At 37.8% G+C, this 16,880-nt stretch overlaps 1 protein-coding gene across 2 annotated transcripts; it reads right to left on the reverse strand.

Annotated features, from left to right (window-relative positions):
- Positions 1–2,243: 2,243 nt before the first annotated feature.
- Positions 2,244–15,216, reverse strand: LOC128374777 (tetraspanin-5). 2 transcript variants are annotated; one of them, XM_053335031.1, is made up of 10 exons: positions 14,802–15,216; positions 10,927–10,977; positions 8,680–8,826; positions 8,418–8,588; positions 8,150–8,275; positions 6,444–6,491; positions 5,676–5,792; positions 5,520–5,581; positions 4,124–4,176; positions 2,244–4,000 (listed from the first exon to the last, which is right to left on the reverse strand). In XM_053335031.1, exons 1-9 carry the CDS (start codon positions 14,883–14,885, stop codon positions 4,164–4,166), a joined length of 819 nt encoding a protein of 272 aa, XP_053191006.1. In that variant the 5' UTR covers positions 14,886–15,216; the 3' UTR covers positions 2,244–4,000; positions 4,124–4,163. The 2 variants fall into 2 exon arrangements, with proteins under 2 accessions (XP_053191006.1, XP_053191005.1); XM_053335030.1 differs by having other exon boundaries at positions 2,244–4,010.
- Positions 15,217–16,880: the final 1,664 nt, after the last annotated feature.

The raw sequence follows: 16,880 nt of genomic DNA on the forward strand, positions 1-16,880 counted from the left end.
AAAACAGAAACAAAGTGTTCTTTTGACAGTTTTTGTCAGAAACACCTCCTTTGTAATATCTGAATAACAAAGGGATCTGATGGGTTGAGAGAATGTAGATGCTGACAAACAGACAAACAAGTTATTAAGTGTACTAAACTGAATTATTTAGTGCTGATAATCAAAGCTGGTACATAGATGGAAAGTGGATGTTTTGGGAGAGGAGGCTGATCACATCAGTGGGAACGACTCTGTCTTTGCTCTGTGACTGCATCCCAACAAAAGGCTCTGGACACTGACACTGAGACATATGGCCAAAGGTCAGATCAGAGGTTTCTAATCTGTCCCTGATAACAAAAAGATACACTTATCAAAGCTGGATATCTTAATTGCAAATTATCTGTGATGTGTTGAAAGAAAGGTGTACATGTGTGTGTGCCCTTCTAATCTTTGTTGTTCTTTCTGAAAGAATGAAGTTTACTTAAAAAGAAAAACGACAATGTGGGGTTTCCTCTTTTACTGTGGCCTGACAACCCCGACTTAGCCTAATCAAAAAATAACTATTAAGGAAGTGTAACAGCCCAAGATGACTAATGAATTTCCCACATTATTTTCAACAACTTTTCAAAGAAATCTGTTTTTGTTAGTCAAATATTCTGTAGAGCTGGGATCACATACATGTATATTTTCTTGAATAGATATCTGATGCTTTTCTTGATAACAGCATTTTCACACATTGTTTAAGTTTGACTATCTTCTTTCAATAGCTAAAACTGGAATAGAGAAGTTATAAAGAATTTGATATTATAACTCGGGACATTTTCCTAATGTTTTGAAAATGATGGAGCAAGAAAGTAAACAGAGGAGAGTGGTTCAATATGTATGTGTGTGTGTCAGAGAGAGAGACAGAGAGAGAGAGAGAGAGAGAGAGAGAGAGAGAGAGAGGAGAAAGACGGTATGACCTTAGTTCAAAATAAACTCTCTGCTGGTGAATTATGTGCTTTGTCACTGCTCTTCTGATCATTTTAGTTTTATGTCCTAATTACTTCATTCTCTATCTGGCTTTTTAGTGAATGCTGAACAATCAATGACCTTTGACACGTCGTAGTATCGTAGTAGGAAAAGCACCAGCATGAATAATAAAATGAATGATGCCTGATGATCAATGATTAGCTGCCTCAGTTTCAGGTCCTGATAGTGTGCATGTTTTGCTCACTGTCATGACTTACTGGGACACTTGAATATAACAGAGACATTGTTAGTGTTACCGATAACAATTGTTTTTTCCTGCTTTGACAAGTCAGCATGTTGACAGTGAAAAAGGATACAAAGAGGAGACATGATTAATTCACTTTTATATAGTAATGACTTTTATCATGCCATTATCCACCATGTCAAGTAATTTATTATGTCATCAAGTGTAAAACATTAATGTCAGCCAGAACAATAGTTACCAGGAATTTAAATTCTGTTTGCAGGAATCATCAGGTACAAATGGATGTCGAATGTCATCATACACAACATGAAAAAAGGTGAATTGATTTTCCTCTGTAGAAAAAAGTAAACAGCGTTCACTGATATGTTATTTGCTTAGTCTGAGTGGGGCAACACTGAGAAAAATGTGATATTTGTTAGAAACTAACACTAGATGGAGGTATTGAGCAATCTGTCACTCACTTGACAGTGTCACCACATGTCAAGTCAGCTAAGATAATTAAACTGTTTTTGATTATACAGTATTATACAGTATATATCCTCAATTCTTCCTATGTCCTATGCAAAAATGTATAGTATGGTTTAATTGAATTTGACATGGAAAAAAGCCAAACTTCTCTGAACTTATTGTTTATATCAAATGCATTTCATCTATAGCTGATTTTTAAAAAAGCACTAAAAACATACAATACCTGTAAGCCTTACAAGTTTTTCACTTATGGTTAATACTTCTATTTTCTTCTTTCACTATTGTAGTCCCTCTGGCAAATTTATAAGCAAAATGGTACACACACACAATGCATTTTTTACTTGCTAGATATTTGCATTACCCAATTCAATAAATCTGTTTGAGAAAAAAAAGATTAAACTGTGGGTTTCTCTATAAATGCGACTAGCAACATAAGCAAGGATGGGTTGCTCACTCAAGAATCTAACATCTGTGTACCATACTTCCTGTTTCTACTTTTAACCATGGCTAAACCCAACAAAGCATTAAAACAGTCTTTATGTACAGCATGCTAACACAATGACAAGACAGACACAAAGTGTATAAAGAACCACATTTATTCAGATGTATATTTACAACTTGTTATGGTCCAGTTATTTACAAGAATCAGGAGTACACATGAAAGTTATAGTCAGGAATATGTAGAAATCACATGTATGGCACTGAGTGGTAAGAAAAGTGTAATAGGTCATTATCAACAATCATGGGATGTTTTAAGTGGAAAAGGGGATACCTGACACCTTTATAACATGTGAAATGTAGAAATGAAACATCCTGTGTGAGGATGCTGAGCTCAGTTCATAAAGGCTGCAGAAGATTCGAATGCAAAGGTTCACACTGTCTTTAAATGAAATGGCTGCTCTTAATCTCACTTAACAGTTGTTGGTTTTTTTAATTATAATGGTAAATTATATGCTTCCAGGTAATGTCTAAAAGGAAAAAAATGACAAATTGTATCTCAGTTTGCATTTGAAATGATGCTGGTGATAGAGTATGGACTCTATTTTCAAGTACTGTATGTATGTTAGCTTTAAATTATTTCTAAGTTCAGTTAAGTGCCTCCATGAAGTACCAGCATGCCATTCATTATAAACCTTGGAAATAGCTTTTATCCTTATTTTCCAGTGAGAGGTTAACACAGAAAAAAATCAAACACAACCAACAAAGATTTATCATCAATTAGGCAGATTTCATCAAGGAAACACAGTGGCAATAATTAAAAAATGGAGCAAAATAAATGAATAAACAGTAAGATAATGTGCAAGGAAAAGCACAAAACAAGAATGTGCGAAACACATTTTCTGTCAAGCTGCTTCTGAACAAAGTCGAGATGTATATGACAATTATGGAGCACCAAGAAGTTACAGATGCTAGTTTTCAAGAAAGTACTCCCTCCAGTTGCTGTATGCTTGACTTAAACTAACAGTCCATCAAGACAAAAGCTGTTTGGCTGCGACCAGCTTTCATCACTGTCCTATGAAGATTAAAGTGCTTAAGGCTGAGTTTTGATTTAGACGCCATATCTTCAGTTTCTCCCAATATATTTAGACATTATTTTAATGTCACTGCCAAAACTCATACAAACTGCAACTTCACAAAGCCTACCACATCTATTATATGCTTTCATTATACTACATGTTACTATATCCACCTCAGCCTCACAAATCTCTGTGAACAAACTGTATCTGTATGATAAATGTGTGATCTCGTTGATAGAAATAAATCTAAACTTAATTCTCCGAAGCTTTGAGTAGATTCCATTAAACATTTCACAAAGTGCTAACCAGCCGATTCAATCTAAACTAGTGACTATTTTACAAATATTTTAAAATGCATTACATTAATGAAATACAGTTAGGAGAGCCAATGTCCTACCAGTAGACAATAGGCATGCAGTGCATTTCCAGAATCACTTGATCTTTGTACACAACCCTTACATACAGCTTTAAAAACTGTAGTTGTGAGACATAAAAAACCGAGGCCCTTCTCTAAATGAAGCACTAATTCTGAGAAAATATCAAATCTATTTTATGGTCTTATGACAGCCTCCTCAGCTACTATCTCCCAGGACTGCAGATAAATATCATGCGCATCTTTACCATCATAGCTGCTTATACTGCAAAGAAAATGTACTGTATGTGAGATGCAATACTTTTCAGAGGTGGTGCTTCATTAAAAAACAGGGCCACAGATAACTCTAAAAATAACTCTTAAGTTTATTATTTACACAAACATGAGGCTCTTCATTCTGAACGCATCAGCTGATTAATGTATTTCCCTTCATTGCTGGCGTCTGATCTGAAGAGTCCTGCGGAAAAGTGCATTTCAGTATGAAAGCATACACCACAGGGCACAGGGGAGGAGGAAGGAATCAATAGTGTACACTGTAATGTTAAATTAATGTAATCTATAAGTGCTTACCGGGTACATCCTTCTTGCCTTTGGAGATTCTGTGGAGGTCTTAGGTAAACAAACTGCACAAAAGAAGAGACAGATTTAAGAACAGATGCTGAGCTCGAGGCATAAAATGGACAATTACAAAACAAGACTTGCTGTTGGTTCTGTGATGTTGTGCTTGGGTGGAGTGTGGGTTTCTAGCACAACATCTGCTTGCAAGATGAGGAAATCTAGAGGAAGGCCAGCAGCCAAAGTATGATAGTCATACAATAAAGGTGTTCTTAATACTTCAAATGTTGCTCAATTTGTACTCCATAAACCTGCAGAAACTGATTTTTTTGGCCACTTGAGGGCAGTGGAAAGTTCTGAACCAAACAATGACATATCATAACCTTTGAAGTTAATAGTATGTGAACAGTTGCTTATTTACACATCCAGCAGTTAGAGTTGGAGTTGTGTTTCTGTTCACCTGATGAATGCAAGTCTATATTCACTCTGTGTTAGTTCTGTTTTTGGTCTCCATCAATTCCTGAGGTTAATTTATGACTCTTTAGCTGCTAAATGCTCCACCATGTTCACCAGCTAGTCACTAACTTTGTCTGTTTGCCACAGGATAATGTACAAAAACATTAATCTCACAATGAGAATAGATGATTCATGCCAGATTAAACTATTAGCTAATTTCCATCTGTAGTCCCTGGGCAGGTACTCACAGAATAATTACAAGATAGTGAAGCACTGATTTACATGCAGCACCGTTACATAGTCTCTATCACACTACCACATTTACTTGGTGCTGAGCAGGTGGTGTACAGGGAGCTTTTAGAGCTTTTTCTCTGACCAAAAACACAAGAGCATTGAGAGTGAATCAAAGTTACAGCCTGGCAGCTAAACAATGAGCTGAAATTCACTATAAATCTCTGTAAAGCCGAGGGGAGCTGCTGAGAGTCTAGTGATAATTCTGTCACTATGAGCAACACCTCTGACATTACAGATTATCGTTTGATACATTGCTAATACGTTGATGTTTAGCAGGTACTATGTTTACCATGGTCACCATCTCAGTTTGAAAATGTTAGCATGCTAACAATTGTTACTTAGGGAGTTACTCAGGGAGTTTAGCTGAGACTGATTTGAATGCCATTTGTTTTGGAGATATTTGTTTATAAACAAAATAACTTAATTGACATTCTGACCTATTGGACAAGATTAAAAATAGTTTGGGGAACACGAAAATTTAAATAATATAGGAAACATTTATGTTTGGACCTAATTTAATGTCAATTAATCAAATTGTTCCAATCCAGTTGTGGAGACAATTCGGACCACAAAAAGTAAAGAAAAAGCTCTACATCATGTAGATAAAATTATTTCATAACATTTTCACTGATTATTGGAATAACAAACAATCGCCACCTACCAACTCTCTCTAACTGCTTCAATGTCACTCACGAGATTCTGCGCTAAACAGATGCCAAAAATCTAAAAGAAGAAAAAAGAATAATTGTACATGTTAGGTAAATTAAATGTTGACAGAGATCAGCTAATAAAATAAAATATTCACATTGTTCCTCACCTGTAGTAACGCAATCCCAATAAAGATGCCTGCAACCACTGTCAAGTTGTCTTGAAGCCACTTCTCAAACTGTGGGACACACCCTTTAATGTAGATGAAAGACCTCTGCTCAGATTCCTGAAAGTACATTAAAAGACACATTTAACATTATTCTGGGTTAGATTTTGCCAAATCTTTACTTTTTTTATATTAATCTTTCAGTCACTTGACAGTATACATTCATCTACAACACTTGTCTCCACAGTTATTTTTAATGGTAGCACATGATTTCCTTTTCATGTTGTGGACTCTAAAAGCCCTTTATGATAAAATCTCTCTAAACTTAAGTTACCTGGTTGTTAACACACACACTCAGCTCACTGTTTCCTGCTCTGGCTCTAGCTAAAACTGATTGACTTTGGCTTTTTCATCATTTTTTGAAGTCAAGAAGTCAAACACAGCCTTTTCCTTACATTATGCTACAATGGAGTAAGACCAAAGCTGATGATGGGGGGAGGGGTTCAAATATCCATTGCATTGCTACAGCATGAGTAATACAGCACAGCCCAAAAAGTACTAATGGGGAGATGTATTTTGAAGAGTGAGGAGTTGGGAAACATACTGAAAGGAGAATATTTTATCTAGGGTGGAGTACCTGATGACCTCATGCAGCCAAATAAAACTGACTGAGGCAAACCCAGTAATAGTTTCTATTCTCCAAACTGTGTTATATAACAACATTTAACTTCTAGATGAGGATCTTCGTCGAAGTTTCTATAAAGAGCTTACCGTTTTTGCTCGGATGTCGTATCCACACTGAGTGTTTATGACATCCTCCTGTGAAGAGAAGATGGTTCATATTTATACATTTTTCAAAAGTTAAAGGCATTAAGAGAAGAAAAAATGTCAGACAATACCCCAGTCAAGTCATTTTTATTTGTGTAGCATATTTCATACAATGCTCAACATTTTCTCTGAAGCACATGCTCACAGTGCTTTAGAGAAAATGAAAATAACATAGCCCTCTCACTTTTGGGCTCACTATCAGAATTTCAGTTCTTTATTGGAGCTGTAGAAAGTTTTGAAACATCCAGTGGTTGATATAATCATTTCTTTGTTATAGTAGTTAAGTGTACTTTTATAGACTTTCTAATCTACCAGCAGTTGATTGTTTTACAGTTTTCCCAGTTCCCTAACAAGCTTGGGGTTTTCCAGTGGTCTCTTTAGTTCTGATGGCAGCAATGCTGTCAATGATCTGACTTACAACAGAGTGGAAGTTGTCCATCATGTCATCACATGGTAACATTGTGGGCCGTGTATGCTTTGTGTATCTAACCCTATTTTTGAATCTGACTACAGTGTTACTTTTGAGTACAGAGGTCATATAAAAAAAGATACAAAAATGATCTGAAATTGCAACATTCAGAATGATATTATTGAGGCCTTTAGAGATAACCAGGTTGAGGGTGTGTCCTTGTTTATGTGTGGGCCCCATAACATGCTCTGAAAATTCAAATGTAAAGAAAGTGTTTTGAGTCTGAGTTAGCGAGACTATCAAAGGAAATGTTGACAGCAGCTCAGTATATTCACCTAGAAAGCCTTTTTTGAGCTTAGGCAGGTTAATACACTCTAAGTAGCACAGTAGAAAATACAAATGTCCATGCTACAACCATAGTTAGACATTAAAAAATTTAGAAATCCGGAGAAACAATTTTACAGTTTAAGTTGTCAGTGTAGAAAGCAGCAATCCCCTCTGCGAAAATTTAAAACTTGCAGATGCTGGTTCCGAATGCTCTTTAATATGTGTCTTGTCAAGCCAGGTCTCGAAGAACAGAATACAGTCAAGTTTAATGACACATCTGATGCCATTAACAGTGGGAAGTTTTCTTAACTAAAGATCTCACACTGAGCAGTGACATTTTAGATGTAGCAAGTTTAATATGAATAAGACTTTTTATGTGAGTACCATGATGGTTTACAGATTGTATAGATTTTATAGTCTGTCTGCTGCTGGTCCTAACTGGGATTAACCCATTTCATATCAGCAGTATGCTATAAGTTATTAAGTGTTGCTCTCAGAGAGGATGACCTTAGTGGATTCTTCGGTCAGCAAATAAAAAGATCTCTTGTGCAACTTGCATTGCAGTGAAGCAGCTGTTTTTCTGAAGCAGAGTGCTGTTACTGCTTTGCACCGAGTGCAGCAGTTAGAGCATTTTTCTGCCAAAAAACGCTTTGGTCAAGATAACTCCTCCCAGCTGCATTTATACTATGCTGTGCTGGCAGAGTCTGAGAGAAATGTCACAGGGAGGACCTTCACAACACCCCCCTCCAGCTACTGACAGTCTAAAGGTTTCAACATCCTAGAAGATGACGTACGCAATTTTAATTTCAGCTCTGAGGCCCAAGACCTCCATATTATATCTGCAAGCTTGCTTTGTTTTAACACAAAAAGTAATGAGCTGGCTATAAATTGAATGTGTTTTGGAAAGACATACCGCTGGATCTTTGGTGCAGCAAGAAAAGGGCACTCCACATTTCTCACGACTTGGGTTTGAATCAGTGCAGTTGAAGTAGATGTTCAAATTCCAATCGTCAGCTCCAAAAGCTCCGCAACACTCCCACTACAAGATTAAACAGACCATAAAACCTCACACACTGTATGTGTCAACAATATTCCACAGAAATTAGCAACCATGATCCTACCAAAGCAAAAAAGACACTGGAGGGAAATGAGCAGTGTGGATAAAGAAACATATTTCTCACATATTCCTGAGTGAAATCTATCAGGTTCTGCAGATCAATGTCGTCTCTGTAGGCCCGAATGTTGTTGTTGATGAAAAAGTTGAGCTGGTCCTTGATCCAGTCTTTGAAGACAAAGGCCAAGACTCCAGCAGTCAGCTCCAGGAAGAAGATGATACCCAGGAACACGGAGAACTGAAAACACAAAACCATTCCCAGTTCTCTGTTACTATAAACACAAGAAAGACTGAGAAAGTCTGAGAAAACGTTTGGTTCGAAAACCTACAAATTTCAGCAGAAAAGAGTTTTCTCGCAGCGCTCCAATGCAACCGGCGAATCCGAGGATGAACATCACCCCACCCACCACAAGGAAGAGCCACACAGGGTCGAAGCCCCCTAGATCTGTGATGGACGATATGTTGGACAGAACACCCTGGTAAAGAAGCAAGAGCAGGCAAGAGTGAGAGGTTAGAGGCTATAAGTCACCACAAGAGAAAAAATCTGTCTAGAGTCTCTATGAACAAGCTCAAAGCAGTTAGAATGATCTGTTCTTATGTAAGGGAATAGATTTAGGGCGCTTTCACACCACTAGTTTGATTATTTGGTCTGCAGCAGGCAGTAAAATTGTTACTATGTTGCATACAGGCTGTGGTGTGGTCCACGTTCACACCTGCAAACGAATCAAGAGTGGTCCGATTGACGTTCCCTCATCTTCCGGTAGGTCGGCATTTGGTGCGGAGTCAAGCGGACCAAGACCACCTCTTTTTGGAGGTCTCGGTCCACTTGATTTAGTGCGCACCCGAGTGTGATTGATGCTTTCACACCAACGAAAACGAACCGAACTAAGAGCTTTTGGTCCAAATGGACTGTTTAGTGCGCACCAACTGCTGTTGGTGTGAAAGTGCCCTTAATAAGCTAAAAAATGTGCAGAACAGAGAGAATAAATAATAAAACTTTTCAAAACACAGTAAAAAGGAAATTAAAATTATCTAAAAAAGACAAATATTTGATTAACATGAAATAAAACATTTGAGATCATAAGTTTGTTCCATCTGTGTGCAACACGATAGCTAAAAGCAGCTTTACTCAGTTTGTTTAAGGCTCGAGGCACTACCAGCTGACTGCTACCTAAAGATTTTAGATCTTTATGGAGCTTTTCCACTACACAGTTCCAGCACTATTGGGCTCGACTCAGCTCGACACAGTTCCAGGAAAAACCTTTTCCATTACAAAAAGGTACCTATTCAACGTGGGCCATGTCGTCATAGCACGGCTCCACGAAACTGCTGTGACTTCGTTTTATACGCGACACAAACACATAAACAATGGAGGACATGGAGGCGATGGTGTACTTGTTGCTGTATGTGGCTTTCTGTCACACACAAAGCAACAAAATTGAGCCGTATGGCTGTAACACTGCTGCCGGGATTGATTCTTGTGTGGGACGGCTCATGACTCTTCCAGTGACAACTCTTCTGACCAATCAGTGGCCGGCAGTCTGTTGACGTCGCTTGGAACCTCAGCAGAGCAGGTAGTAAAAAAGTACCAGGTACCGGGTACCAAGTACTATCCCTAGTGGAAACGCAAAAAAACCCGAGTCGGGTCGAGCCGAGTCGAGTCGTGCTGGAACTGTGTAGTGGAAAAGCGCCATAGAGTAGGGTTTATATCCTTCAAGCAGATCAGAAATGTATTTTAAGCCAAGGTTGTTAAGTCATTTATAACCTGCAGAGAGTTTAGTTCATTTTAAATGGACATGACATGCACATTTCCAGGGCTATATTTATATTCTGGGGCTTTGCTGGAATATCTTTACAAATCTGATCTGTAATATTCAAGTAGCAACAACATTAGCAGCAACCTTAGCAAGGGAAAGGCTACAGAACGGACAGCGGTTCATGGGCAATGTACCAACGTTCTGATGTCAGTTCGATGTGGAGGTAGTGGTAACTTTGCAAAGTGAGCAATCAGAGCAGGGTGAAGTTTTGGAACTATTTAACATCGTCATCTGATATCATATCTATAAATAAACAAAAAATCCTAAGAAACATGTTAAGTCCACTTTAAGTAGGTTATTTAAATAAGCAAACATATCAAATACTCGCTGGTTCCAGCTTCTAAAATGTGAAGTTTTGTACTTTTTTCTGTTTCAGATTATTAGTAACTGGATATCTTTGGGTTTCAGATTGTTGGTTGGACAAAAAATGACATTGGATAATGTCACATTTGGCTTAAGGAAATTGTGATTACTGTCATCAGTGAAACTAAAAATATTTTAGAACTCACTAGACTATCTGCGCCCCCACCCAAAACACTCAAAGAACACAGTGAATGAATCTGTGACATGTATCAGATTCATTGAGTCCATTGTTCAGAAGGGCGTCTCACCGGAAAGCACGACATTCCTTTCTGATTCAGTAAAGTCACAGTGTGGACAAATGGGTGTAAACGTGAAGTGACTTATGTAATGAACTGCTTGGTTTATGGATTATTATTTAATTGACAACTTCTCATCCCGCAGAGGCATATAACTCACCTTCTCACTCCATGCCCACAACCCAATTCCAAGGAACGCCACACCAAGAAACTAACAGGAAAAAGAAGAAAGAGACAAAAGAGGAAGATTATTTTGCTGTGAGTGAACACATAGGCATCACAGAGAAGCACTAGAAGAAAACCACAGAGAGATTTTCCTGGCAGTGGTCCATTACTCAATAATTCTCAGCCCAGTCTGCAGTATCAGCAGGAGACTCCCACATAGGAAAGCAAATTTAAACAGCCTGAATGCATACAAGTGCAATAGTAGAAAAGCTTATTTCAGGATTTGTCAGGAATCAGCACATTTGTGGCACTGTCATCATTGCTTATATTTTGATATAAAAAGAACAAAAACAGACTTATTTGTTATTATAAAAGTGATTAATCATTAAAATTCACTCGTAACTTTAATACACTAACAGTAAGATTCAAATTGAACATCAAAGTTAAGACAGCAGAAGTCTGTTCCTAAGACAAGAACTGACATGTGGCGCCTAAGCACTGTACAATATATATCTGTATCTCAGTTTTCTATGTTACTAAATGCAATTTTTTAGTATAGGTTTGTTAAATCCTGGTAGAAATATTAAAGGGGGCCTATTATGCTAATTTCCAGTACTATATTTTTATTTTTGGACTCCACTAGAGTAGCTTTGCATGGTTCACAATTAAAAAAAACTCTGTATTTATCTCTCTTGTCTCTCAACGTGATAAGTTACTGCTGACACAAACCCAACATTTCCTGCTTTACTGCTTCATATTAAAAGCATTCCAATTACTAAATAATGGGAAACGTACAGGTAATTAAACGTGTGCCTCACCAAATTAGCAGAGCTTTGTTAGCCACTCAACAATAAATGCAGATATTTGGAGCTATTTGTTCAGTGGATCAGTCAGAAGTAATGTAGGGAGGAATAGTACAAGCAGAAACAGCCACAGTGATGATGATGTTTGATAAAGCACTGCAGACAACCAGCACACCTCCAATGGCGCTTTTCCACCACACAGTTCCAGCACGACTCGACTCGTTTTTTTTTTAGCCGATACTAAATGTGACGTCAACAGACTGCCGACCACTGATTGGTCAGAAGAGTTATCACTGGAAGAGTCATGAGCCGTCCCACACAAGAATCAAACCCGGCATTTTTAAATACCGGCAACAGCGTTACAGTCATTGGTTTCTCTTCTCTTATTTTGTGTGTGACAGAAAGCCACATACAGCAGCTAGTACACCACTGCCTCAATGCCCTCCATTGTTTCTGCCACATATAGTAGGTACTTTTTTGTAATGGAAAAGGTCGTTCCTGGAACCGTACCGAGTCAGTCGAGCTGAGTTGAGCTAAGTAGTGCTAGAAGTGTATAGTAGAAAAGCGCCACAACAAAACTTGTTTTACTTTGCAACACTGTGTAATGGAAAAACATGTCAGTGTGACTACTCCCAAACATGAATGTTAATGGAGCGGAGCAGTGAACTTGCGTGTTGTGCATGGAGCAGATGACCACATAAAAAAAGTCAGTCACAAGCCGATGTTGTCTTGGGTTGAAAGTAGAAAAAACAGTTGGAAACCGAGAGTTCAGAGGAGTCTAAAGCCAGTGCTTAACTCTACATACATTTGCCTCATTATTTGACATGCTGACCATGTTTAATGTGACCATCTGACATTGTAATCTGATGACTGAAAATAAAGAAAAAGCATAATAGGTCCCCTTTAAAGACGACTGAAGCATTTTGCAGGTAACTGTTCAAGTGCTTATTTATGAAGCAGCTGCAGAGGAAGGGATGTTTTTGACAGCCAGCTTCCTCTAATATGAACACTGAAGGGGTCAGAAAGGACACTGCACGGTTGGCAGCAAGCCTCTGTAAGGCCTGTAGGCCTTCCTTCTCAACACTCTGAGGTCTATTACAGGCTAAGGAACACACAATGGTACTTATTGTACAGATTTCAAATAGGCACATATAGGACCACTCCTAGGATTAAATAAGGCTGTAATAATATTTCTAAATCCATTTAAGATAATGTCTGGGTAAATAACAACAATGTATCAAAGCTGAGAGAAAAAATATATTTTTCTGATATCATCTTCAAACATGCCCACAAACCCAAAGTTTTATTTAATGCAATACATGTTTGTAAATTGCATTGAGGATGTAAAATGCTGGATGGCAAAAAGTTTCTTTCAGCTGAACCAGTTCTAATCTTCGGCCCGGCAGACTACTCCACATCCACAATCCCTCTGTCAGTGAATGTAAGGTCTCACCCTAAACCTCAACTACCGCAGTTCTCTCTATGTAGAAGTCAGTCAGCTATATCTCACCTGCAGCTGGCTCAAAATGCAGCACAGCAAGACTCCTCATTGGTACCAAGTAGAGAGATCATACCTCTCCTGTACTAGCCTCTTACATACATACATGATTTTAAGATTTTTTGTGTGTGTGTTTAAAGCACTGCATGGACTGGCACCAGGTTCTCTGAACTGCTCATCCCTCTGTTCCACCTCCAGACCCCTCAGACCTACTGACCAATCACTGCTCTCTAGTCCACGCACCCAGTTATAACATTTTCAGCTCTTGGCCCTAAATTGTAGAATGGTATCAATCATCTTCCCCCTCCACTGACATCTTTAAAACAGGTCTAAAGAACCATCATTTCTCTTTCTCCTCATCTTGAAGACATGACTGACCACACTGACTTTTATTTGTTTCTATTTCATTTGTTGTTTGTGCAACGCTGTTTGTGTCGAGATGTTCTATGCTTTCATTAATTCACTTAAATCCTCTTATTTAATGTTTGTGTTTTTATTTGATCCTTCCTGTGTTTACATTTGATCCTTTATGTGTTTTTGTTTGATTGTAGCCATCCATCAAATAATTTCATAATTTATTTTGTCTGTGAAGCACTTTGGTCAATGTTTGTTATTCTTAAATGTCCTTTATAAATAAATCACTAATAGCCCTTTCCTATTTAAAGAATGCCATTCCCTATTTCTTACTAATGTTGAGAGTTTCAAGAAGCCAACAGGTAGTAATTTCTAAATTGGCAACTTAACATCAGTATCTCAAGATGGGATGTCTAGAGCAGTGGTGACTCAAAGTGGGGTCCAGGATCCCCAGGGGTCCTGGGGGGGGTGGGGGTGGGGGGGTTCCAAGATGTCACCAAAAAAAAAAAGGGTTGACATTTATTTTCACTTTAACTCCATCCACAAGTAACACAATGACAGTATGTGTGACTATTTTGGTCATTGGTTTTATATACTTTCTGTGATAAAACATCTATAAAAGCAAAAATGTGATCAGATGGTGGACCCTCTGGCAAAATCTTACCAAATGGGGGTCTGTGGTCCAATTTGTGTCAGTTTAGAGGTCCTCAACGTGAAAAAGTTTGAGACACATTGGTCTATAGATACTTAAGAGATGAGGTGTTTGTTTTGGCTGTGATTTCACTGCACAGGAGGGATGAAGATGTTCTGCTCACAGTCTTCACCCCCTCCCCCCCCATTTCCTCCAGTAAACACACACACACACACACATACACAACCTCGTATTTAAAAACATCCACAATTGTAGGTACATTGATGTAAACAATGGATGTGTCTGTGATACCAGTACAGTCAGGAAAAAGCCTTTATTGGAGCTCCTCACACACACTGCTGCTGTCCACACAGAAACAAAAGCGTGCTGATGGGTGACAGTGAGAGCAAGTGCGCTGGAGCGGTGAGTTTTTATGGCAGGGATGAAATCATCGAGGAATAAAGAAAAAAAAACCTAACGACTGTCACAGAATTAAAGATATTGTTCATAGAAAAAACACAACACATGTCAACGTGTTCAATTGAGGATACAGCAGGCCTGAAGTCACAAACAGAGGGACTTACCCAGAAAATGATGTTGAAACCGAAGATGAAATACTTGATGCAGCAGCTCACTTCATGAGCCTTGAAATGCTTTCCGGACATCATCTGGATGGATTTTTTTTTCACAAACGCCACCGGTAGTGAGAAGGAATCACATCTATGGTCTTCTTTATGTTTGATAGCCTGATTGTGGAAACACCCTTTTTTTATTTTTTACGGCTCGACAATAAGCGCCGTCAGTTGTTTCAGCGTCTAATAATAAACATCATCCTGTTTTCCCGCAGACAAAAAGACGCAGATGAGGCCGCAGAGCAGCGTTGAGTCTGTCAGTGAGTCTGTCGGTTATCAATTTACCCCTGATATGAATCTCCAGAGGTAAAACGGTAAAATAAACCCACAGAAGTCAACCAGATGGAAACCGATGGTCTCCTATCTGACCCATCTAGACATGGCTGTTTGTTCATTGACTGGTGTGGGAACCAATGAGCGTCTTCAGTGGTCAGAATAGGCGGGACTTCCTCCAGCAGAGGCTCCCTCTGCACTCATGACGGTAATTAACAGTGCAGCATGATATTCAATCAAATCTAGTATAATTTATTCATCACTGACCAATTAATTTAGCTTATTATAGAACATAAGACTATAAAAGAGATGTGCCTGTAGATCTGTGGAGAGTGTTCAATATTGAATAAATCAATTATTATGGAATAAATAATTAATGAAGTAATACATAATAAGAAATAAATACAGATTATATTATATAATCGTGGAAATGTGAAGGAATCAATATATTTTTAACGTTCTTCTTTAGAGTTTATTACTAGTTACACAATTAGAGTTGATTAAAACCACTTTCCCCAAAGATCAGCCAAGATTACAAGACTTTGAAAAGGGGACATATTCAAAATGATAAAAACTGCAAAATAAAAATAAAATAACATGTTGAGGTAACTAACTAAGTTCAAATGAATTATTTAATTATTTCATTGATCTGTAATGTCTGTGTTTATTCATGATTATTTATTTCATAATGTCATATTCATTCATTTTATATTGAACTGTATGAACATTTTTATCCATACTGTTAGATAAAAATCCTTACTGCTGCTCATTCATTAATTCAGTGCAACCAAGTAGAATGAGACTCTACTTATCCTCTAACTTAAGATAGTAAAAATTAAAAAAAGATGCTTCACCTTCATATGTAGTATGAACCACACAGTAGAGAATTCATGTTTCAGTTGTTACACATCAGAAAAGATTTATTTCATGAAGGTGCAAAGAAAACATGGTTGTACAAATATAAACTCATACAGATACAATACAGTGAGATGAAGTGTGCCCATCATCATTACACACAGTCAGTCTTCAGGCTCACCAATCCAGACCATCTTTTGGGAAGTGATTGATTTTTTCTTATATTTTTCTTTGTTTTAGTTGTTTGTACTGTCATGTATTGTATTAAATGTATTTTTTGTACAGGCTACTATTTGCTGTATACATTGTAATGTAAAGCACATTTGTTTCATTAAATGTGCGCTATACATTTAAAAATGCCTTATCTTGCATCTTTAACACATGCAGGGTTCAAGAACCATGTTGACAAGACATCCAATGATCCACAGTTCAGTTACAGCAGGGGACCTTTGTTACATGTCATACTCCTTTCTCAGGCGTGCATATCCTCTCAGCATCTCTACTTTAAATATTTTAAGTATCAGATAAAAAGGGGAACTGTGCATCTTGTTAGTTCATGTGCAGACATGAAGAAACGCAGCATGTTTTAAGTCTGCACATTTGTACATGTAAAACCTCAGTGACACTTAAGTTGTGTGTTTGTAAATCTATTTTGATATACATTTTTGACAGCAGTAATTATCTATGGGGTTCTCTGTGCTGCGACTGCTAAAATTAAGTAGGTGCAGAAAAACTTTGCCCCCTGGTGGAACAAATTTTCACTTGTTATAATGACTTGGAAAGTTGAAAATCTATTCAGCACTAGAATAATGCTAGAAAACATGTTATGAATCATGTTTAATGCTTTTGATTATTGCATTACTCCACAAATGTTGTTATGACTGTAAACAGAAAACAGCAGAA

Source organism: Scomber japonicus, chromosome 2, assembly GCF_027409825.1.
Source record: "Scomber japonicus isolate fScoJap1 chromosome 2, fScoJap1.pri, whole genome shotgun sequence".
NCBI lineage: Eukaryota > Metazoa > Chordata > Actinopteri > Scombriformes > Scombridae > Scomber > Scomber japonicus.

Bases quoted from the DNA above. Each gene is read 5' to 3' on its own strand.
- LOC128374777 (XM_053335031.1), bottom strand. From the start codon at position 14,885: ATGATGTCCGGAAAGCATTTCAAGGCTCATGAAGTGAGCTGCTGCATC. The intron at 8,589-8,679 runs GTAGGTTTTCGA...TTGTGTTTTCAG, and splicing joins ACTCTTTTCTGCTGAAATTT to TTCTCCGTGTTCCTGGGTAT. The intron at 5,582-5,675 runs GTGAGGAACAAT...TTCTTCTTTTAG, and splicing joins TTGGGATTGCGTTACTACAG to ATTTTTGGCATCTGTTTAGC.